Source organism: Panthera onca, chromosome B3 (assembly GCF_046562875.1).
Source record: "Panthera onca isolate mPanOnc1 chromosome B3, mPanOnc1 haplotype 2, whole genome shotgun sequence".
Classification (NCBI taxonomy): Eukaryota; Metazoa; Chordata; class Mammalia; order Carnivora; family Felidae; genus Panthera; species Panthera onca.
The window spans coordinates 21299080-21322936 of record NC_138344.1 but is presented as its reverse complement, the minus strand read 5'-3'; the positions used below and the strand labels follow the sequence as shown (position 1 = coordinate 21322936).

At 37.6% G+C, this 23857-nt stretch overlaps 1 protein-coding gene across 9 annotated transcripts in view; it reads left to right on the top strand.

The window, feature by feature from the left end:
- Window positions 1-16976, top strand: part of TRPM1 (transient receptor potential cation channel subfamily M member 1) — a 136226-nt gene extending 119250 nt beyond the window's left edge. For all 9 annotated transcript variants that reach the window (XM_060617880.2, XM_060617874.3, XM_060617875.3 and 6 more), the window contains one exon: window positions 15035-16976. In XM_060617880.2, coding sequence (XP_060473863.1) covers window positions 15035-16301 — 1267 coding nt within the window. In that variant the 3' untranslated portion in view covers window positions 16302-16976. The remainder of the gene's footprint in view (window positions 1-15034) is intronic.
- Window positions 16977-23857: the final 6881 nt, after the last annotated feature.

Here is a 23857-nt window from a genome sequence, read left to right as displayed (position 1 = left end):
TAAGACTTAAGTCTTGTTCTTTGTTTAGTCTTTCACATAAAATAAAAACTCTGTAAGTAAAGCGTAACCAACCAGGTTCTACCCTGGGTGTTCTCACTATAATTACGAAACTTAAAAGACAGCCTCATATGAAGAAGTAGATGGAAATTAAAATAGCTGGATATAAATTTTGGACTGGATTAGACAAGTTTATGATCTGTAGACTGGGAATAAAATTACAGGGTAAGAATCATCTTAGAACTCAATATAGAATACCATGGAACCTTGAAACACGGGTTTCTTCAAGTATAAACTGGACCTTGTTGTTCCACTAACATTATGTTTTTAGGTTAACATTGAACTCTATCATTAAGTAAATGTTTCCGTATAATTTATAAGCTGCCTTGCAGGTGAAGGTTGCACACGCAAAAAAGATGAATGCACATAAAACAAGTTTTAGTAACTAGCTTCCTACAGAATTCCAAATGTCTAAGTTCTTTCCTTAGGAAACACACACAACTGTTACTATGAGAACATAAGTTTGGACCTTATATTTATTATGTAAGAGTCAATGACACTCCAAGAAAGTTATGCCATCTATGGGTATTCTCTCAGAGGTTCCTACAAAAGTGCCACAAATTCATGTATTGTTGTACCTATTATTTGAATGAAATTGAAAACATTACTTACAAGACCTTAACAACAACCAAAAAAAATGTGTTTTAATTAAGCTGCTTTCAGGTTTAGTAGTATAATGTCCAAACCAAATATCCTAAATAATAGATATAGTAAGACACAGATGAAAGCATCTGGAGATTTATAATCATACCTACTTCACATAGTCACATTATTTTACACTTGCATAGCATTTATAGCTCACAGAGTACTTTCATCTACACAATTTCTCTTAATTCTCACAACATTATCATGCTACCACTGTTGTTCTTGTTGCTGTTCTTGTTGATGTTGTTTATTGTCACTGGTGACGGATGCATAATAAAGACAGAACTGATGGAGCCCTGCATCCCTAACATAAATATGGGCACATCTCAAGGAGAATACTGAAGTTGACAAAATGTTAATCATGAAGAGCCTTTTATTTTTCTTGAAAACAAACTAAAACAAGAAGAGCCATGATATGCAATGCCAGTTGCTAATCTGGTAACATTATCTCTCATTTTATTAATTTACAGAACAAGTAGAATTATATTTTTATATATAAATAAATATAAATATAAATATAAATACATAAATATATATAAATAATATAAAATATATATATATATATATATATATATATATATATATATATATATATAAACAAATAGAATTGGAGACTGATTAGGGCATTAGGATGTGGCCTTTTAACAGACAACCCTGTAGAACAATCTATACTAATCTCTGAAATGTGAGAGGGACAAACACAGCTATAATTAACTAGGACTGATAAAACAAATTAGGTTCCGAACTCCCAGCAATTTTAGTAGGAGATACACATAAAGTAGTAAAAGGAAGGGCATATATTGTCATAAATCAAGTACAGCTTAAATTCTATTCAAAGACAGGAGAATGATTACTTTGGGCCCAGCCAGTTTATAGGTTTCACTTGGTTCTAGTTTCCTCTGATATAAAAGGCTAGCCCTCAGGAATTATTCTTCTGGCCCGCCAGTTGAAACTCATATATTAGAAAAATGGTCTCAGTGCTCTTTTCAAAAGCGTCCTAAATTGGAAGAATTTTTGCTCTGAAGTAAATACTACCACAATGTGTGAAATAAAAACCTAGTTAAGCCACTTACGTGATCTGTAAGTAAATCCAAACACAGAAATAATTACAGAAGCCATGAATTCAAATTGGTGAAAATGGATAGAAGTAGAGCTAAGAAATCAGTATTTCAGTCTAAGAAAGTGCATTTGTATCACAAAAGTACTTATCATCCAAAGAAATAATCCCTTTGAGCCAAATACTAGGTATACTAGAATAACAGTCATAAGTGGTTTGACCCAATGATTTGAAATACTTGAAAGAGAATATTGACATATTTTATAAAGTGAATATTGTTTTGAAAAATAATAAACAGTGCAGCCATATTAATCTAATTAAATAATATTCAAATCCAGGGTAGCAACATATTGGTATATACAATGGCTGGGGCCCCTGGCATCAACAAAGCAGCTTTCATTCATCTGGTTCTACAAATATCCATGGTAGAAAGTTTCTAGAACAAACTTTCTCAAACTGAGGTCATCAGATGCTCTGGCACTTAAGGGTTTGTCAAGTTCTAGGAGATTTTATTTTTTCCATTTTGATGATGGAAAGATTATGAAGTAAATTTGAGGTTGAAGAAGAAGATGAGGCAGGAAGGGAAGATGGGGGCCAGATTCTGAAAAGGTTTGAATGTATATAAGTAATAGAAATCCTTGAGGAGGAGGTTAAGGGCTGCTGTTGAATTAGAAGGGAAAACCTGAAGCTGCATTTACGTGGCTCTTTACATAATACTGAGAAAGCACCAACTGTTTGTATCATAGAAACATTACCAATGGAGATTATAAGGTTTCCTTTTAACACACTCCTTGGTACCTAACATTGCAATAAACTTTGGCTTTTAAGTGTTATGAGAAGCTATTACCATTTTTAAGCAAGGAGTGACATGATTGTGTACTGTGTTATTGTCTTATTGTTTTGGATTGGAGGGAGAAGACATTGGAGGCAAAGAGGGTATTCCCAACAACTAACACTTTTTGCTTTTTCAGCGTGGGGTATAAAATGAGGTCGTATATCTTTTAGTATTAAAGGAAATTATTCTGAGACCTTATCCTGCTTATTCCAAGAGTGCCTTCTTTCCCTTCCTATTGTTCCCCTCAGTCATTCGTAGGAGATCCAGTGGTCCAGTGAAATCCCTACCTATTGCATCAAGAACCAAGAAGGTGGGGCCAATTATTGCATTTTGCTCTCTCTGTCTCCTCCTGCCACTTGGCCCTGGAAGTAGGTATAGTTTTGAAAGTGCAGGGCAGAGTGGATTAATTAAACCCCAGGATTCTGATTGGAGGTTGGAAAGGGGGAGCTTCAGAGTACTGGAAACACCAAGGAGACTGTAGAGAGGGATGGACTTGGGAAAGTAATCCCATGAAGTTGCTAATGAACTTTGGAGCTCGCTACCAAACTGTGTGTATTTGTATGTGTGTGTATGTGTGTCTGTGTGTCTGTGTGTGGTTCTGCGCCTTGTTAGCATACGAAAAGTATTGACGGAGACAAAGTTCACCAAAAAAAAGGTAGAGTAAGGAACTCTGGGAATCCATCTCTCCATAAAAGTAACAACAAAACTGGCAAAACTTTCAGAATCAACCTTTTTAGAAAGATGGAAATGAACCAATGGCTTGCAACAATTTGTGGAGTGCTTATTCAAGAGACATTACTGAATCCTTTTTTTTTTTTTTTAAGTGAGCTTTGTGGCATTTCAATTACCTAGTTCCATCCCCCACTCCTCAGTTCAGTGGCAGTCATGAAAATAACAGCCTGAATTCCTGGTACCAGTGGAAGCAGAAAGGACCTCATCCACAAAGAATTGTAATTACCTGTTTTAACCTGTCTGGTGGCTTCCTGAAAGACTGGCTCAAAAGACTTGTCTTAATTTCCCCTGACTTGGAACTACCTCAGGGCTAAAACTAGTAGCCAGGGGTGAGGATGGGGAGAGGGCATTTGTCAAAAATATTTACAGACAAGTATTTTAGTCCCTATTCCCCAAGGTGATAAATAACAGAATTGAGGCAAATGAGCCTAACCAAAAATCTCCAGAGAAAAGGCTGAGAAATGAGATGTCCATAGGGCTTTCAAAAGCTCTGACATATTCCTGGGAATCTAGAAAGCCATATGCATGCACAGGGCTATGCACATGCTCAGAGAATACCTGACAAGGGAGAAAGATTCCAATTCTAGCTGACCTAAAGGCTCTGTGAGAACCAGAAGCTAAGAGAAAGATGTAAATTCTGGCTGGGTGTTGAAGATGTGCATGCATAGAGCCCCTAAGCAAAGACTAGGAGGTCTTTTTAGCCCATAATCTAAGGAGATCTCTGTTCAGTCATTAGCTGACCACTGAGCTAACAGGGGAGGATTTCAGTGGCCACAAACAACAAAGAATATAGGCTTTGCTGAATCATTTCAGAAAAATCACTAAATAAGCAACAACTACTACAATACGAAGCAACAATAACAAACTCTGTGGAGAAGAGAATCTGACTTCCAGAGCTGCTACACTATATTACTCAAAATTCTCAGTTTTAAATAGACATGCAACGAAACAAGAAAGCATGGTCCACCTAGGTCCACCTTGGGAAAAGACAATCAAAGAAACTGGCCTCAAGGAATCCCAGATGTTGGACTTTCTAACAAAGACTTTAAATCAGTCATTGTAAACACATTCAAAGAGCTGAAGAAAAACATTTCTAAAGATCTACAGGAAATTATGAGAATGCTGTCTCACCATATACAGAATAGGAATAAAGTGATAGAAATTATATTTAAAAAGAAGAAGAAAAACCAAACAGAAATTCTGGACTTATAAAGTACAACTGAAATGAAAATTTTACTTTAGGGGCTCAAAATCAGATTTGAACAGGCAGAAGAAAGAATCAGTAAACTTGAAGATAAGTCAATTGAGACTATCCATTCCAAGGAACAGAAATATATAAGAAGGAACAGTCTTGGAGATCTGTGAAAGGCCATCAGCACAACAGCATACACACAATGAGAGCTGCAGGAGACAAAAGGGAAAGTAGCAGAAAATATCTGAAGAAATAAAGGCCAAAAACTTCCCAAATTTAATGAAAAATCTGAATCTACACCTCCATGAAGTTCAATGAACTCCAAGTAAAATTAACTCAAAAACATTTACATTTATTCAAATCATAGTTAAATTGTCATAAGCCAAAGGAAAAAAAATCCTGAAATCAGCAACAGAGAAGCAACTCATCCTGCACAAAGCATGCTCAATAAAATAAAAGTCTGACCTCTCATCAGAAATCAGGGAGCCAGTAGGCAGTGGGGTGACATATTTAAAATGCTGAAAGAAAAAGACTATCAACTGAGAATACTGTATCCAACACAACAGTCTTTCAAAAACTGAAGGAGAAATTAAGATATTCCAAGATAGCAAAAACTGAAAGAATCTGTTACTACTAGACTTGCCCTGAGAGAGATACTAAAGAAGTCCTTTGGGCAGAAATGAAAGGACAACAGACAGTAACTAAAATCTACATGAAGAAATAAAGAGCACCAGTAAAGGTAACTACATACATGAGTATAAAAGACATTATAAATGAATTTTTTGTTTGTAACTACTTTTTGTTTTCTTTATAATTTAAAAGATAGCTGCATAAAGCAATAGTTATAAGTCTTTGTTGATGGGCACACAACATATAAAGATATAAATCTGTGACAACAGCATAAAGTAGAGGAGGAAGGAATGAACTTTGAAAGAGCAAATTTTTATATACTATTGAAATTAAATTGATCTTCATCTGAATTAGATTGACATGTAATCTCTAGGACAACCACTAAGAAAACTGAAAAATATATAATAAAAGAAATGACAAGGGAATTGAAATGGTACACTAGAAAAGTCTATTTAATACAGACGAAGATAGTAATGGAGGAATTGAGGAACAAAAAAAAGACAAAAGACATGTAGAAAACAAATAGTAAAATGGTAGAGGTAAATTCTTCCTTATCAATAACCATATTAAATATAAATGGATTAAACTCTACAATTAAAACACAAAGGCTGTCAGACTGTATATTTCCAAAAATATAATCTAACCACATTCTCTCTACAGAGATTCACTCCAGATTCAAAGACACAAAGAGTTTGGAAATAAAAAGATGGGAAAAGATACTTCACATGAACAGTAATCAAAAGAGAACTGTGGTTGCTATACTAATATCAGAGAAAATAGATTTTAGGACAAAAATTATTAGAGGAGTGTCTGGGTGGCTCAGTCGGTTAAGCATCCAACTCTTGATTTTGGCTCAGGTCAGGATCCCAGGGTTGTGGATCTCAGGTCAGGATCCCATGCCGGGCTCTGTGCTGAGAGCATGGAGCCTGCTTGTGATTCTCTCTTTCCCTCTCTCTCTCTCTGCTCCTCCCCTATTTACACTCTCTCTCAAAATAAACAAACATTTTTAAAAATTGTTATTAGAGAAAAAGAAGGACATTGTAGTATGATAAAATAGTCCATCTATCAAGATATAATTATAAACATTTATGCATGTAATAGCACAGCCTCATAATATATGAAGCAAAAACTTACAGAATTGAAGGGAGAAATAAGCAGTTCTACAATGATAGTTGGGGACTCTAATATCTCACTTACATTAATAATAGAACAAGTAGATAGAAGGTATCAAAAAATACAACTCAACCCAGCAGAACACTTAACTCAACAATAGCAGGATACACATTCTTCTCAAGAGCACATGGAACATTATGCAGGAGAGACCATATGTTAGGCCATATAACAAATCTCAACAAATCTTTAAAAAATTGAAATTATACAAAGTGTGTACTCTGACCACAATGAAATAAAATGATAAATTAATGACAAAAGGAAATTTTGAAATATGTGAAATTTGTGAAAATTAAACAATACACTCTTAAATAACTGGTAAGTCCGAGAAGAAATTACGAGAGAAATTAGAAAGTACTTTGAGGATGCACAACAGTCTGAGTGTACTAAATGCCACTGAACTATACACCTAAAAATCATTAAGATGGTAAATTTTACATTATGTATTTTACCACAATTCGAAAATGTTTTTTTTTAAATGTTTATTTATTTTTGAGACAGAGAGAGACAGAACGTGAGTAGGGGAAGAACAGAGAGGGAGAGGGAGACACAGAATCCCAAGCAGGCTCCAGGCTCCAAGCTGTCAGCACACAGCCCGATAAGGGGCTTGAACTCATGAACCATGAGATCATGATCCAAGCCGAAGTCGGACACCTAACCGACTGAGCCACCCAGGCGCCCCCAAAAATGTTTTAAAGAGAAAGAAAATACTTCAAAGTGAATTAAAATGAAAGCACAACATAACCAAAACATATAGGATGCAGCAAAAGTGGTGCTCAGAACAGTGAATAACAGCGAATGCCTATATTAAAAAAGAAGAAAGATCTCAAAGGCATTGAGTACTGAACTAATAATGAATAGACCACTACAAAGGTCCCAAACTGATCACGGGGCTGCACACACACAGTACAGATGCCAAAAGCACTGCAAAAGCTTTGCAAATCGAACTGAAATTGGAATCACAGTCCACAAAAATCATGTTGGAACTTGCAGCTTAAGCCTAATGAGGTCAGTCATTTACTAAAAGAAAAATATCAACACTCTCCATGGGATTTAAATAAGCCTGTCACATGATGTAGTATTCAAAATGTCCACTGAGGGTGCCTGGGTGGCTCAGTTGGTTAAGCGTCCGACCTCAGCTCAGGTCATGATCTCACCGTTTAGTTTGAGCCCCACGTCTGGCTCTCTGCTATCAGTGCAGAGCCCTCTTTAGATCCTCTGTCTCTCATTCTCTCTGCCCCTCCCACCCCTCAAAAAATATACTAAAATTTAAAAATGTTCACAATATCAACTAAAATAATTTAGAGTATGAAGAAATATGAGGGAAAAATCAGTAAATGTCAGGACATTTGACATACTTTAAAGCAACTATTATAAAAATGCTTGAACAAAATTGCAAAGAAAGTTGAAACTAATGGAAAAATAGAAAATCTTAGAAAATAGAAGATATAAAGAAAAACCAATGAAAGATTTAGAACTGAAAACTATAATAAATGATATTAAAATTTCACTGGATAGGCTCAATAGCATAACAGAGATACAGAGGAAGGAATCTGTAAACGTGAAGATATATATAGGTAGTAATTACCTAATTTGAGCAACAGCTCAAAAGTGTAACACTGTGCCATCAGAACCTGAGTAGGAGAAGAGAAAAAATGTAATGCAGAAAACAATATTTAAAGAAATATTAACTGAAAAATTCCCAAATGGAGCAAAAGACATAAACCTACAGATTAAAGAAATTTAGCAAACACCAAACAGGAATAACTCAAAGAAATCCACACCCAGGTACATATTTTGAAGACAAAAGACAAAAAAAAAATTTATAGCAGTCAGAGAAAAACAACACATTACTTATAGGGGAACAGCTATTTAAATAACAGCAGATTTCTCACAAGAAACCAAGAAGGCCAGGAGAAAGTAGTATCGTGTTTTTAAAGCTGACAAGAAGAATAGTCAACCTCCAAATTCTATATCCAACAAAAATTCTTCAGGAATGAATATGTAACAAAGACCTTCTTAGAAAATTCATTGTTAGCAGTTGGGGTCTAAAAAAATTACTGCAAGAAACTCTTCAGAGGGGTGCCTGGGTGACTCAGTCAGTTAAGTGTCCAACTTCGGCCTAGGTCATGATCTCGCAGTTCATGAGTCCAAGCCCCATGTCGGGTTCTCTGCTGACAGCCTGTTTCAGATTCCGTGTCTCCCTCTCTCTCTGCCCCTCTCCCACTCACACTCTGCCTCTCTCTCTCAAAAATAACTAAACATTTAAAAAATTTAATAAAAAAATAAAATAATAACAATTTTTAAAGAACCCCTTCAGACAGAAGAACATATACCAGCAGTAAACTTGGAACATCAGGAATGAAGGAATGTTAGGGTTTTCAATATATGTCTGTGTAATATCTAAGACAACCAAAGCATAAAAGGGTAGGCAGAAAATGGACCTGTATTGTGGTAATGTTTTTAAGTCCAATTGAAGTGGTAAAATATTGATGCTAAGTAGACTGTGAAATGTTACTATCTACTTTGTAGTCCCTAGAACAACCAATATAACATCTATAGTAAATGATATAGTCATTTCCCAACTTATTTCTGAGGCCAGCATGACCCTGATACAAAAATCAAAGACAGAACCAAAGAAGAAAACTATAGGTCAATAACCCTTATGATTATAGATACAAAACTTCACAACAAATATTAGCAAGTTGAGTCTAGTCACAACCAAGTAGAGTTTGTCCTAGGAATGAAAGGCTGTTCAACACTTGGAAATCCATGTAATCCACTGTACTAACAGTTTAAAGAAAACCTATGATAATATCAACTGGTGAAGAAAAAAACATTTCCACAAATTTCAACATCCATTCATGATTTTAAAATAAAATAAAGAAAAAAAGAATAAAATAAAAGTTTAAAAAATGAAAACCTCTCAGCAAACTAGGAACAGAGAGGAACTTCCTCAATCTAATAAATGGCATTTACCAAAAAAAAAAACCCACAGCTGACATGGTGGAAGACTGAATGGTTTCTCCTTAAAATTGAGAACAAAGGATGTCCACTCTACCACTGTTATTGAACAACATACTTAGAAGTCTTAAACTTCTGGAACTTCAACTTCTATAACTCTTCTAAACTTCAAAACTCAGTAATATGGGAGAAAGCAACCCAATTATTAAAATGGGCAAAATATGAGAATAGGTATACCAGAGAGGACTTAAGTTTGGCAAATAAGTGCATAAAAAGATGCTCAATATTATTATCTATTAGTGAAATGCAAATTAAATGAGGAGTGATGGTGATGAGGGGTGCCTGGGTGGCTCAGTTGAGCATACGACTCCTGATTTCGGCTCAGGTCATGATCCCAGGGTCATGGGATCAAGCCCCAAGTTGGGCTTTGCACAGAGAGGGGAGCCTGTTTAAGATTCTCTCTCTCTCTCTGCCTCTCTCCCCAACTCTCTCTCTCTCCCTCTCAAATAAAAAAAATTTTTTTTTAATTTTTAAAAAAACATGATGAGATAATTGTACACACATATTACAATAGTTAAAACAGAAACATACTGACAATACCAAGTGCTAGCAAAGACACCGAGCTTCTGGAACTCTCCTACACGGCTGCTGGGATTATAAAATGGTGCAGCCACTCTAAACAATGGTTTGGCAGCTTCTTATAAAGTTAAACATGCATTCACTGTATGAACCAGCAATTCCACTCCTATTTATCCTAGAGAGATGAAAACTTATTGGTATAGACACTATGAAATACAATATGCAGGCTCCTCAAAAATTTAAAAATAAAACAACCAGATGGTCCGGGAATTCTATTCCTGGATATATATCTGAAAGAAATGAAAACAGAATATCCAAGAGATATATGCACTTCCGTGTTTATTGCAGCATGATTTGAAATGCCCAAGATATGAAAACAACCCAAGTGTCTACCAACAGATGAATGGATAAAGAAGACATGGTTTACACACACAATGGAATATTATGTAACCATGAGAAAGAAGGAAACCCTGACACTTGTGACAACATGGATGGACCTTGAGGGCATTATGCCTAAGTGCAATAAGTCAGACAGAGAAAGAGAAATTCTGTATGATCGCATATATGTGGGATCTGAAAAAGCCAAACTCATAAAAACAGAAAGTAGGAAAGTGGCTACCAGGGGTTACCACGGGAATTGAGGACGTGTTGTTTAAGGGCACAAACATGCAACCAGTAAGTCCCAGAGATCTAAAGTACCACACAGTGGTTATAGTCAACGATACTGTATTATAAACTTAAGCATTGCAAAAACAACTAGATCTTGATTGTTCCCACCACAAGAAATAAATGATAATTATGTGACATTAGAAAGGTGTCAGATAACACTACAGTGGCAATCACGTTGTCATATGTAAATGTATCAAATCAACACATTTTACATCCTAAAGTCACACAACGGGTGATTCATACAACTGAATACCAGAATAAAAAAATAGTTTACTGCCTGAAAATTTCTAAAAGAAAAAAATTTTTAGATATTAAATTAGAAATATGTCAGGTGAGAAATATGTCTTTAAGAGCAAATCATGGGTGCCTGGGTGGCTTAAATGGTTTGGTTTCATGTATGGTTTGGTTTCATGTCAGGTCAAGATCTTAGAGTTTCGTTAAGTTCGAGCCCCACATCGGGCTCTGCATTGGAAGCACCAAGCCTGCTTAGGAGTCTTTCTCTCTCTCTCTCTCTCTCTCTCTCTCTCTCTCGCTCACTCACTCCTCCTCTACCTCTCCCCCACTTACACTGTCTCTGTCTCTCTCAAAATAAATAAACTTTAAAAAAAAAAGATCAGAGAAATACAAATATCATATGACTTCACTCATATGAGGACTTAAGATACAAAACAAATGAACATTAAGGGAAGCAAAAATAATGTAAAAACAGGGAAGGGGACAAAACATAAGAGACTCTGAAATATGGAGAACAAACTGAGGGTTACTGGAGGGGTTGTGGGAGGGGAGATGGGCTAAATGGGTAAGGGGCATTAAGGAATCTACTCCTGAAATCATTATTGCACTATATGCTAACTAACTTGGATGTAAATTAAAAAAATAAATTTAAAAAAAAAGCAAATCACTTAGCCTCAGAATACCTTTGTATTCTGTGCTGTGCTGAAACATATTTCGCTCTGCGCAGAAAGGAAAGCAAAATTAAGACTTAAGAGAGTAAGAAAGTTCATATCTTGCTACGAGCTCTATCAGAAATGATAGACTTCTCTCGTTTGTTTTTCTGCTACTCAGCGTGTCAACAGATATGGGACTCTTGTCAAAGTGTTTCCTAGCTAGCCTATCTTTCCCCATCTGAAATGGAAATCACTCTTTATAGGGATGCTAAGGTCTGGAAAAGTCTTAAGTAACTGTGGGAAGTCACAAAGTATAGCTAACACAGGAGATAGTTTATTATCCACCCTTTTTGTTTATCATTTCAGATACAAGTGAACTTAAACTCATTTCTTTTCTTTCTCCTTTTCAGACATACTATAAAAACTCAATACAGCACACTTTGATTTGGTATAGCCGCCCCTTGATGTGGGATAGCTTTTTAAACTGTTGTCTCCAAAACGCTGCAGTTGTTTACAAGCTTGAAATAAGTATCTGTTAATTTTTCCTTAATCGGAGCCACATCGTGAAACGTTGTTTCTTCCACAGTTTGAACTAAGGGAGTGGCAGTACTGATGCCAGGATATTTAAAGACACCTACAGGGGAGTCCTACCCCAGAGCTTGGTAATTTATTCAGTGCAGGGGGCAAGGGGTTAGAGAAGTAGGAACGCAGAGTTACTGTAAAGGAGACTAAATACTCAGAGGCCTCCTTTTATTTTTTTGTTGAAGTGTAGTTGACACACAATGTTACATTAGTGTTAGGTGCACAATGGTGATTTGACAACTCTGTAGCTCACCACAGTGTAGTTACCATCTGTCATTACACAACACTAGTATACTACCACTGACTGTATTCCTATGCGGTACCTTTCATCTCCTTGACTTATTCACTCTTTACCTCCTCCTGTCCTTCACCCATTTTGCCCATCCTCCTTCCTCCTCCCCTCTGGTAACACCACAGTTTGTTCTCTCTATGTAGGGGTCTGTTTCTGCTTTATTGTTTGTTCACATGTTTTGTTTTTAGATTCTATATATAAGTGAAATCATATGATATTTATCTTTCTCCGTCCGACTTACTTCATTTAGCATAACACCCTCTAGGTCCATCCATGTTGTCTCAAACAGCAAGTTTCCCTTTTATGTATGAGTGGCTGGCAATGGTGTTGTCTGAGTTAGGTAATACAAGCAAAACATAGGCAGAGAATTATAAAAGATTTGAGAGGAAAGATACGTGTCTATATTTTGCCAGTGCGTATTTTTCAAAGTTTGAGCAGCTGTATTAGCTCTTAATGTAGTATTTGTTAAAGGATCTCAAGTTTGACTTTACAGAGGAGATTGTGGATTTTAACACAAAAGGATTCATCAATGGTAACAGATTTGAAGTGAGCAAGGAGACACATTTAACAGAGAAAACCGAGTCTTACTTGAAGTAACGTAAATAGCAAAAGTTCTGTCAGTGGCCAAAATGCAAGAGGAGTGAGAACCTCTAGAACCTGCAGTGTCTGTGGTACGAGAGTCAGGACTTCTCATACACAGTGAATTTGGTCCTCCTAGTGGCAAATTTCCAGGAAGCCAGACCCTTCCTGCTCAAATGATGTGGTTTCCTAGGGGACATATAAATAGTCTTTTCCCCACAAAAAGAAGTCCAGAATAGCCAAGGACCCTCCCACACATCAGAGCGCAGCTGTCAAAGTGGCCAACGGAAGCACAGCATTAACAAAAGCAGTTCTGGAAGAATGTAGGGAGGGTAACTGCAGAGGTAGCTGGGAGTGAGGAAAGCACAGGAGATGTAGTCAGAGAGCAGAAACTCAGTGCAGAGAAGAGCAGCAGGAGCTCAGCAAGTGGGTAAGAGCAAAGTAAGGAGAACAGTGAGAGGATTTATGAGGATATGTACAGAAGGTAGCAAGGACCTGCTAGAAACAGACTCAGTGCAAACTCAGTGACCCTGGAGACTGCCTGTGTGTCTCTAAGAAAAGATCAGAGGGTGGGAAAAAACCAAAGCATGACAGAATCAGACCAAAGTGTTGATCTCCACCCAGGGATGAACTTGCTGGAACAGATCACCATATTGCTGGTTCAGAGGGCCCAGAGGCTTCCAATTGGGAGCCACAATCCCTACTGCCCACCCTCACCATGTCCTGGGGGCAAATTCAACTTTTAGAAGACAGTGCTAGGTCCTGGGCATGACCCACTGCCCTTAGAATTAATTTCATGAACCAGTTGAAAAAATTCATACTGTACATATTATTTTTTTAGGTTTTCATTTTAAGAGAGAGAGAGAGAGAGCAAGCACACAAGTGGGGGAGGGGCAGAGAGAGAAGGAGAGAGAATCTCAAGCAGGCTCCAACCTGTCAGCACAGAGCCTAATGTGGGGCTCGAACTCACGAACTGTCAGATCATGACCTGAGCCGAAATCAAAAGTCATACACTTAACTGACTGAGCCACCCAGGCACCCCCATACTGTACATATTCTTGAAATATAAAACATAGTCTATACCAGCAGGTTTTATGATTTCATAAGTTGTTGCCTGATCTTCTACGAGTTAAAAATCTGGCAGCAGGTATTTGTAATCTACCACAATCTTTTTTAAAAAACCCATTAAGGGAACACTAACTGTTAAATATAATAAGCAATTTAAAGTTAGTGGTATTCTTCAGGTAATTAAATGACCTCTTGTCCCTTGAGTAAACTATCTGATAATCTGTACCTAATTATGAACAATTCATCTTCTGAATCCCCTGAACTTCAAATAAGGATTTCAATTAATTTTGTCAACATAACCATTAATTGCTGACAGCTATAATCAAACCTCAAAAACCTAAGTGCTAGTATCTTCTTTTATTCTCGGAGGCAATGTGATATGCCCACTAAGAGACCAAAGCTGAAGCAAATGCTAGAGATACACCGTGTGCAGCTCCACAGCTCACCTTGGACAAATTATTTACACTATGACTCGATTTCCTCATTTGTACAATGGGGATGCTGATAATAGTGCCTATCTCAGGCTGTTGTGAGGATTAAACCAGCCTAGAATAGTACCTCAGTAAGCACTCACTAATGAATACGTGAGACACAACCATGAATGGTAAGTAGTATATACACTATGTGTTAACTGTATTTCTATTACTTTCTGAGGCTCTCGCAGTCATTTTTATTTTTATTCTTTTTAATATAATTTATTGTCAAATTGGCTTCCATATAACACCCAGCGCTCATCCCAACAAGTGCCCTCCTCAATGCCCATCACCCATTTGTCCCTCTCCCCCACCCACATCAACCCTCAGTTTGTTCTCTGTATTTAAGAGTCTCTTATGGTTTACCTCCCTCCCTCTGTGTAAATTTTTTCCCCCATTCTTTCCCCCATGGTCTTCTGTTAAGTTTCTCAAGATCCATATATGAGCTTACAGTCATTTTCAGTAGTTTGAAGTATGAAGCAGTATGAAGTTTGAAAATATGCCCAGTGAGCTCCATGATTCTCAAAAGCCTGGAAAATCATATAACACTAATCACATTGTATTTTTCTTTTTAATTTTTAGTTAATTTCAGCTTAACTTTTATGTTCCTTTATGTTCACCAGAGTTGAAAATATGTCAATGAGATTGGAAGAAATCAACGAAAGAGAAAATTTTATGAAAACTTCCCTACAGACTGTGGACCTTCGCCTTTCTCAACTGGAAGAACTGTCGAACAGGATGGTGAATGCTCTTGAAAATCTCGCAGGAGTTGACAAGTCCGACCTGATCCAGACGCGGTCCCGAGCTTCTTCTGAATGTGATGCAACTTACCTTCTAAGACAAAGCAGTATCAATAGCGCCGATGGTTATAGCTTGTATAGATATCATTTTAACGGAGAGGAGTTGCTGTACGAGGATCTCTCAATGTCACCAGGGACAGGATTCAGGAGGAAAGCCTGCTCCTTCCGGATGAAGGAAGACAAGGAGTCAAAAATGCATCTAGTACCAGAGCGTCAAGATAGCCTTCACCTTTTATCCAGCACAAGCCCACCAGCAACACCTGACTGCAGTCAACTTGCAGTAGACGACATAAAGAACTCTTCAGAGCTGAAACTAGGTCCAGATATTGGGATCTCAGCCGAAGATGATGGAAAGCAGGCAGACTCTAAAAGGGAAGAAACCATTCCCCCAAGTGTAAATCAAACAGATGTTATGCATGGACAGAACAAATCAGATTTTCAGAACCGTCAGCTAACAGTGGAGACAACACAGATAGAGGGCACAATTTCCTATCCCCTACAAGAAGCAAAACTGACACGCTATCACCCTGATGAAACGTTCAGTGCTTATAAAACAATGAAGTCCAGAAGCTTTGTATATTCCCGTGGACGAAAACTGGTCAGCGGGGTTAACAACAGGAGTACAGAATACAGTTCAATCATGGACCCAGCAGGACCCTCTACAGTTCAACACTGGACGACAGAATGGAAATATCAAGTTCAAAAGATCACACGTTCTCGAAGTACAGATATCCCTTACATTGTGTCAGAAGCTGCAATGCAAGCCGAGCATAAAGAGCAAATTACAGACACTGAAGATGAAAACTGTGTTTCTGAAATAGTCCCTCAAATCTCTCATTTATCTCTAAATGTAACTGACAGAACTGAAAAGGAAAATTTACTGTCTGTGAAGCCAGACCAAACTATGGGATTTCCATCCTTAAGGTCAAAAAGTTTACATGGCCATCCTAGGAAAGCTAAAGCCATTCAGGGCACACTAGACAGATCTGGACACGCCAGCAGTGTAAGTAACTTAGTGGTTGTGTCTGGAATTACAACAGAAGAGCAGAAGGCTAACCAAGAGAAAACTTCCACAGAAACTCAATGCTAACATGTTTTGTTCCTTTGATTTTTAAATCAAAACCATTGATGAATACCACCTTGGTCATCTAACATCATCAATTTCTGAAAACATTTTCATCATAAATGTTTGGCAGTTTGGACTTAAGATTTAAAATTTAATTCAGTAAACGTAAAGTATTATTTTGCTAGCATATGTTAGTAAACTTAAGTTGTTTTTAGTTGGAGTAGCATCAGATGAAAGTGACAATATTCCAGTCAAGGTAAATTGCTTAATCAGTAAAAGTTTCTCCAATCTCTTTTATTTCTGAGGGTCACCAAGTAGCCTAAGAAATGCCTTTGGGTGCCACCAATAGGTTACTAAAGCAGTGAGCCACTATGTAAGAAAGAAAAATGAAAAGACAAAGCAAATATGAAAAAAGAAAAAAAGGAGTGGGAGAGAAGAAAAAATTGTGAGGTACAAGAACTGGAAATGAGTCATTAGCATCATTTTTTTATGGGTTTTTGTTTTCTGTTTTAACGTTTTATGTTTTACAGTAATAACACAGTGAAGACAAAAAGTACACAATTATATCAAAGATCACATTGTAATAGTTTAGGGTGACCAAGAGTTTTGTTAATGTGTAAAAATAAAGTATCCAATGTGCATTTTCCTGTTGTCATGGAGTCCTTGAAAGCAAAAACAAATAAACTGTACCTCTGTCTATTCAATGGTTTGTGCAAAGCTATGTCTAAAATCTGAAAGATACATTATCAAGGTGGGAATTGTTGAGAACCCAGAGACCATTCATGGCTGAGAATATAAGGTGCTGTGCTTCAACTTGTTAAGTTCAAAGACCTACCATACTCCTGGGCTCCCCATGGTGTCAGGTCAGGGGCCACTCTCTAGGAACCCTCAAGGCTACCCTATCACCACCACTTTTTTTTCTTTTCTTTTTTTTTGTTTTTATTTTATTTTATTTTATTTTTGATTTAACTTTATTTTTTATTTTTTTAAAATTTACATCCAAATTAGTTAGTATCTAGTGAAGCAATAATTTCAGTAGATTCCTTAATGCCCCTTACACATTTAGCCCATCCCCCCTCCCACAACCCCTCCAGCAACCCTCAGTTTGTTCTCCATATTTATGAGTCTCCTTTGTTTTGTCCCCCTCCCTGTTTTTATATTATTTTTGTTTCCCTTCCCTTATGTTCAACTGTTTTGTCTCTTAAAGTCCTCATATGAGTGAAGTCGTATGATTTTTGTCTTTCTCTGACCGACTAATTTCACTTAGCATAATACCCTCCAGTTCCATCCATGTAGTTGCAAATGGCAAGATTTCATTCTTTTTGATTGCTGAGTAATACTCCATTGTATATATATACCACATTTTCTTTATCCACTCATCCATCAATGGACATTTGGGCTCTTTCCATACTTTGGCTATTGTTTATCACCACCACTCTTGATTAAACAAACAGGGGCAGAGAGAAACAGAAAAGGATCTTCTCTGGCTAGTGCAGAGGCCAGTAACATTCACAGAAGTTAAGAGTTGGATCCTGGGCCCTCACCATCTTGCAACGGCATCTCTTGGGAGGTCTCAGGGAGTCCCTGGAGCACACAGATCAGGCCAGCCTCATGCCTGGAGTTACATGCCTACTGTTACTTTAGTGAAGTGCCTCATGGGAGTAGGCGGATCAGACAGAAATGGGGATAATCACAAAATTACCACTATACCCATTCTCATATGAGACTCAGACTGTCACATGGTCATAAACCAGCAAGGGAAGAGAGAAAGAGAGAGAGAGATTCACTGTAGTTATGCAAAGGTAGGGATCAGAGATAATTAACACCTAAATGAGACTGAAATTGTAATCATCAGATCAGAATCCCTGAACTGGGCTGAATTTGTCAAAAAAGTACTGGTGTACCATTGCATGGGTGATGGGGCTTTGAAATCTAAGAAATGATAACAATTATTTAATAAATAAAGCCACTGCTACATCAAGACTATTTAATCCATCCTACTGCATGTGTTACTTAACCCAGTGCTTAACCCATTACAATTTACTTGATTTCTTAACCATGTGTGTGTGTGTGTGTGTGTGTGTGTCTATGCCAAGAAAACTTTCAGCCCTTTGCCACATTCTAGAAAAAAAAAGTCTTCTCACAGTAAGCTGGAGAACCTATGACAGCTCAACAGAGTGGGTCTGAAGAAGGCAAAGCTTATGTTTGGAATTCTCCACCTCTCCATTCGTTACAAATCCCCCACCCCTGCCTTTTCTGAGGTCTCTCCTACCTTGCCTCAGGTATGGGGCCAAGTCCAGGCCCATAAGTCTCATGAGATTTGTGACTCTGACTCCTGTAGAGGTGTTGGCTGAAAGGGATGTGATATTTGTCTTTAAATATTTGTCTTACAGACACAAGGAAGTACATTCTTCTTTTTTATTATTAACATTTATTTATTTTTTGAGAGACAGAGAAGGACAGAGCACGAGCAGGGGAGGTGCAGAATCGGAAGCAGGCTCCAGGCTCTGAGCCATCAGCACAGAGCCCGATGTAGGGCTCAAAGCCACGAACCGTGAGATCGTGACCCAAGCTGAACTCGGTTGCTTAATTGACCGAGCCACCGAGGCACCCCCAAGGAAGTACATTTATAATGGTGAAATCTCACTACCTGTGGCAGGCACCTTTCTCAAACACCTGAAATCAAACCATATTGCTATTTACATGTTCTACCAACTCAGTACAGCTCAAATATTGAGGGCCCCTTATGTAGGGCACTGTGCAAGCCTATTTATTGTATTATTATTACACAGTCATTCTAATTTTGCTAAATACAGGGAACTGAATGTTAGGAACTAATTTCCAATCTGATCAAATCTAGCAATATCTGTGGGTGATGGGCATTGAGGACGGCACCTGTTGGGATGAGCACTGGGTATTGTATGGAAACCAATTTGACAATAAATTATATTTAATAAAAAATCTAGCAATATCTAAGGTAATTAAAATAGGAACATGTGTATGTTCAAAACATTTAGTATAAAACTGTCTTAGTAAATAAATTAGGAGTGTATTTCTGCTCTATGTAAAACACAGTAAAAAACGTACTAAGAAGGCTTTATTTCTATATCCTGTAAATTCTGGCACACTCATAAAAGTTATATTTGTATAAGCTTAAAGTAAGCTCATTTTTTACTTTGATAAAGAGGAGTAAAGAATTGAACTCATATAAGGGGTTCTCTCCTTTGAGACTGTACAATTGCTTATTTTCTGAATATATATATTTATTACCAGGAGGCTCCTATAGGTTTACACAATTTAGATTTCAAAATTTTTAAATTTAACTCTTAGCATTGTCTTAGAGTTATTCCATATCAAAAATGCATTTTGGGGTTGCCTGGCTGGCTCAGTCAATAGAGCATGTAACTCTTGACCCCAGGATCATGAATTCAAGCCCCATGTCGGACATAGAGCTTACACACACACACACACACACACACACACACACACAGAGCTAGAAAAATGCATTTTGCTGAATATATATTGGAAATAAAGACAAATGAAGTCATCACCCTATCTCCAACATAAAAATGACTATTTTATAGAAATTTTTATTATAAAATAAAAGACACATGAAATCACACATAACAAATATATGACTTAATTATTTTAAGATGAGCATCTTTATTTTTTTAATTTTTTAATGTTTATTTATTTTTGAGAGAGACAGAGTGTGAGCGGGGTGGGGCAGAGAGAGAGAGAGGGAAACACAGAATCTGAAGCAGGATCCAGGCTCCAAGCTGCCAGCACAGAGCCCGACGCAGGTCTTGAACTCATGAGCTGCAAGATCATGACCTGAGCCGAAGTCGGAAGCTTAACCAACTGAGCCACCTAAGCGCCCCAAGATGAGCATTTTTATAATCACCACCCATATTAATAGAATTTCCAGCTGCTCCAAAGTTTCACAAGTTGCAATCTCAACCACCTTCTTCCCCACAAAAGTGATCACTCTATTTATAGTAGCCAATTCCTTGTAAAAAAAAAAAAAAAAACAAAACAAAACAGATGATTCTGAAACTAGGTGGCTTAAAACACCAGTTTTATTATGCTCACAGATGTTGTAGGTCAGGAATTCAGATAAGACACAGATGAATACCCCGATTTGTAGTATTTGCTCACTTCTGTGGGGCAAATACTCCTACCATGACTAATTTCAAGCTACCCATGTGACATCACTGAATGTGGAGTTGGGAAAAGATACTAACAATTGACTCTGCAAACCAGTGCAAACAGGCTACAGCATTCCAGTTTCTATTTCACAGTGTTTGAGCTGGGAAGACTCAGTGCCTGGAGGTGATTCAACCTCTTAAGGCTGACGTCATCTAGAAGCATCTTCCCTCATGTGTCTGGGGATGGATCCTGTTTGTCAGCTGGGATCCGAAGCTCAGCTTGAACTGTCCACCAGAGGATCTATGTATGGCCTCTCCATGTGGCCTGGGCTTTCTCACAGCATGGCAGCCTCATAAAAATCATGTTTCTTACAAAGTAGTTCAGGGCTCCCAAAGTGAGTGTCCCCATGAGCAAGGAGGAAATGTCATTGTTTTTTATAACCTAGTCTCAGAGGTCATGCAGAGTCACTTCCACTGCCTTCTTTTTTTTTTTTTTTTTTTTTTTTTTTTGGTTACAGGTGAGTCACTAAAGCCAGTCCAGATTCAAAGGGAGGGCTCCCAAACGGGAGGAGTGTTTGACATTTTGTAGGCATGCTTTAAAATCACCACACTTGCATTTCATTATAGCTTCATCACCTGAATGTCCTTTAGCGCTATAGTTGAGTCTCGCTCTCTCTTTTTTTTTTTCACTTGCCAAATCTCCCCCATCCCTTTCTCTTCTTTACAATCTACCTGTTGAAGAACATGGGCCATTTGTCTTGCAAAGTTTCCTGCAATCTGAATTTTACTGGTTGAATATTCATATGCAGTTTGACACGTTTAATTGCTTCTGCAAGTTGGCAGAATTCAGAGGCTTACTCAGGCTCAGGTTCAATTCTTTTAGCAAGGCTATTGGGTGGTGTCGTTTCCTTCCTCATGAGGCACATATGTCTATTTGCCTCTCTTTTGGGGATGTCTGTGGCTGTTGATGCTGCCTAGATCCCTAATTCATAGCAAGCTGAAAATCATAATAATCTACCCTATATCTTTTTCTTTTATTAGTTAGAATACTTCATGAAGAAATGATTCCTTTCACCTGCTATTTGGTTTCACAGTAGTATGGTCCATACCATACAGCAAGGACAATGATTGATTTTTCCCATTTATTTGTCAGTTATTAGGATATTGAATTGATTCCCTCTCATCCTCTAATGGTGACTAGTAGATTGAAATATGTGTATATATATGTGTGTGTGCATAACCACATCATTACCTCATGGATTTTAACATATCTATGTGTTTCAATCCCTTGCAATTATCATATTCTCACATTTTCTTTCCTTGAGTACATTAAATACGTTGCTCCATTTTCTTCTGGAATAAAGCATTGCTGCCAAGAAGTCTAAGGATTATCTAATTCTTTTTCATTTAAAAATCACTTGCTCTTTTTGTCCAGATACCCAAGGAAATTTGTATTATTTTTCCTTTAAAGTCCACTAGTTTTACAAGAACGTGTCTTAGTTTTGATAATTCTAAATCAATTTTCTCAGGTGCAGTGTGTTCTCTCAGTGCAAAGTTTCAAATACATATATTTTTTTAATTTCAAGGAGGTTTTCTTAAAGCCTAGTTTGTAGTATTTGTTCTGTTTCCTAATCCCTGCCTCCTTCCCCCTCCCCACCCCCCCCCCCAGGTACTCCTATTACCTGTATGCTGGATCTCCTTTGCTTATCTTCAATGTTTGCCACCTTATCTCTGATCTTTTTAAATTCCATCTTCATTGATTTTTAAAATCTTCCTCCTGGGGTGCCTGGGTGGCTCAGTCGGTTAAGCGTCCAACTCTTGATTTTGGCTCAGGTCATGATCTCACAGTTCATGAGATCAGGCCATCACATGGGGCTCTGTGCTGACAGTGCAGAGCCTGCCTGGGATTCTCTCTCTCCCACTCTCTCTGCCCCTCCCCTGCTCACATGCATACATGCTATCATTGTCTCTTTCTCTCAAAATAAACACTTAAAAAACAAAATAAAATGTTCCTCCATTTCATCTTCCACTTCTCTTAATGTACTTACTCTATTGTACTTACTCTCTTAATGTACTTACTGTAATCAAATGTACTTACTTTTTATTTTTTTAATTTTTTTTCAATATATGAAATTTATTGTCAAATTGGTTTCCATACAACACCAAGTGCTCATCCCAAAAGGTGCCCTCCTCAATACCCATCACCCACCCTCCCCTCCCTCCCACCCCCCATTAACCCTCAGTTTGTTCTCAGTTTTTACTTACTAACTCTTGAGTGTATTTTAGTTTAGTCTTCATTTCCAAAGTAATTTTTTTATTTCTAATTCATTCTGAGTTTGTTCATTTCATTTTGATTGTTTCTAACTCCAATTTATATGGTTCGTTCATATCTCATATCATTTTCTTAGCATCTTTTAAGGGGGGGTGCTTAAAAGTTGATCTTTCCTGTGGGTATATCTTTCTGGTCTGCTTTTATTGTGTATAGAAGTGCTATTCTGTTCTTATTCTCTTTTTCACTACAGTAGTCTTCTATAGGATTTGACTTCCTTACTTTCCTATTGCTTGTTTTTACGTGAAATGGGTTTTCTTGAACTTTTTGAACAAAGCAGTTTCCAGGATAGCTTGTCTTGCTTCACAGAGAATCTTTTCTGTTTTCACAGTGTGGTCTTAAAATTTTTAAAGTCAGCTTACTTTTGGAGACTTTCTGGTCCTCCATTTTTTTCGGACCTTCTCTTCTCTTTGTCTCTATCTGGTTCACTTTTGTTTCCATGCCCAGCAGTTTGTCCTCAGTGGGGGTCCTTTCTAAGGAAGTGCTGGTAGGTCAGTTTCAAGAGTTCCTACAGCTATATTGTTCCACTCTCTTCAGACCTTACCATGAGACCCCTGCACTCTCACGATGTTGGAGAGAACAAACACCCCTTCATTCTCAACTTGACTGGCTGGGCTTTCCAGTGAATACCTTTTAGCTATTTTGGAATTCTCCAGATGCCTCACTGATTCCCTTTGCTGATACCATAAAGATCTTGTGACTGCTATTGCTTTGTTCCCACTTACCTGCATACTGGAGATCATGAGAATATTGTTTCATTTAGATTGGTTGTAGATGTCATCCATGGGTTTGTTTTTGTTTTAGAGTTTCTTTGTCTTTTTTTATGTGGAGACCAAGCAATAATGCTGCTATCATTTCCCCCAGAATCTCCCCTCAAGAAACAGATTGTTTAAACCACTTAATAGTCATCTTAAAGGCCCACATACCCAGGCAATGGGAGAGTTTTGTAGACATTATGCATAACCATGTCTTCCCTTTTTCCACTGCTACCACCATCACCTTCTTTTATCTGAACTATTCTAATAGTTGCCAACTAGTCTCTCAGTTTCTACCATGCTGTACTCCCACAGCAATGGGAGTGATTATTTTTAAAATGTCAGCCA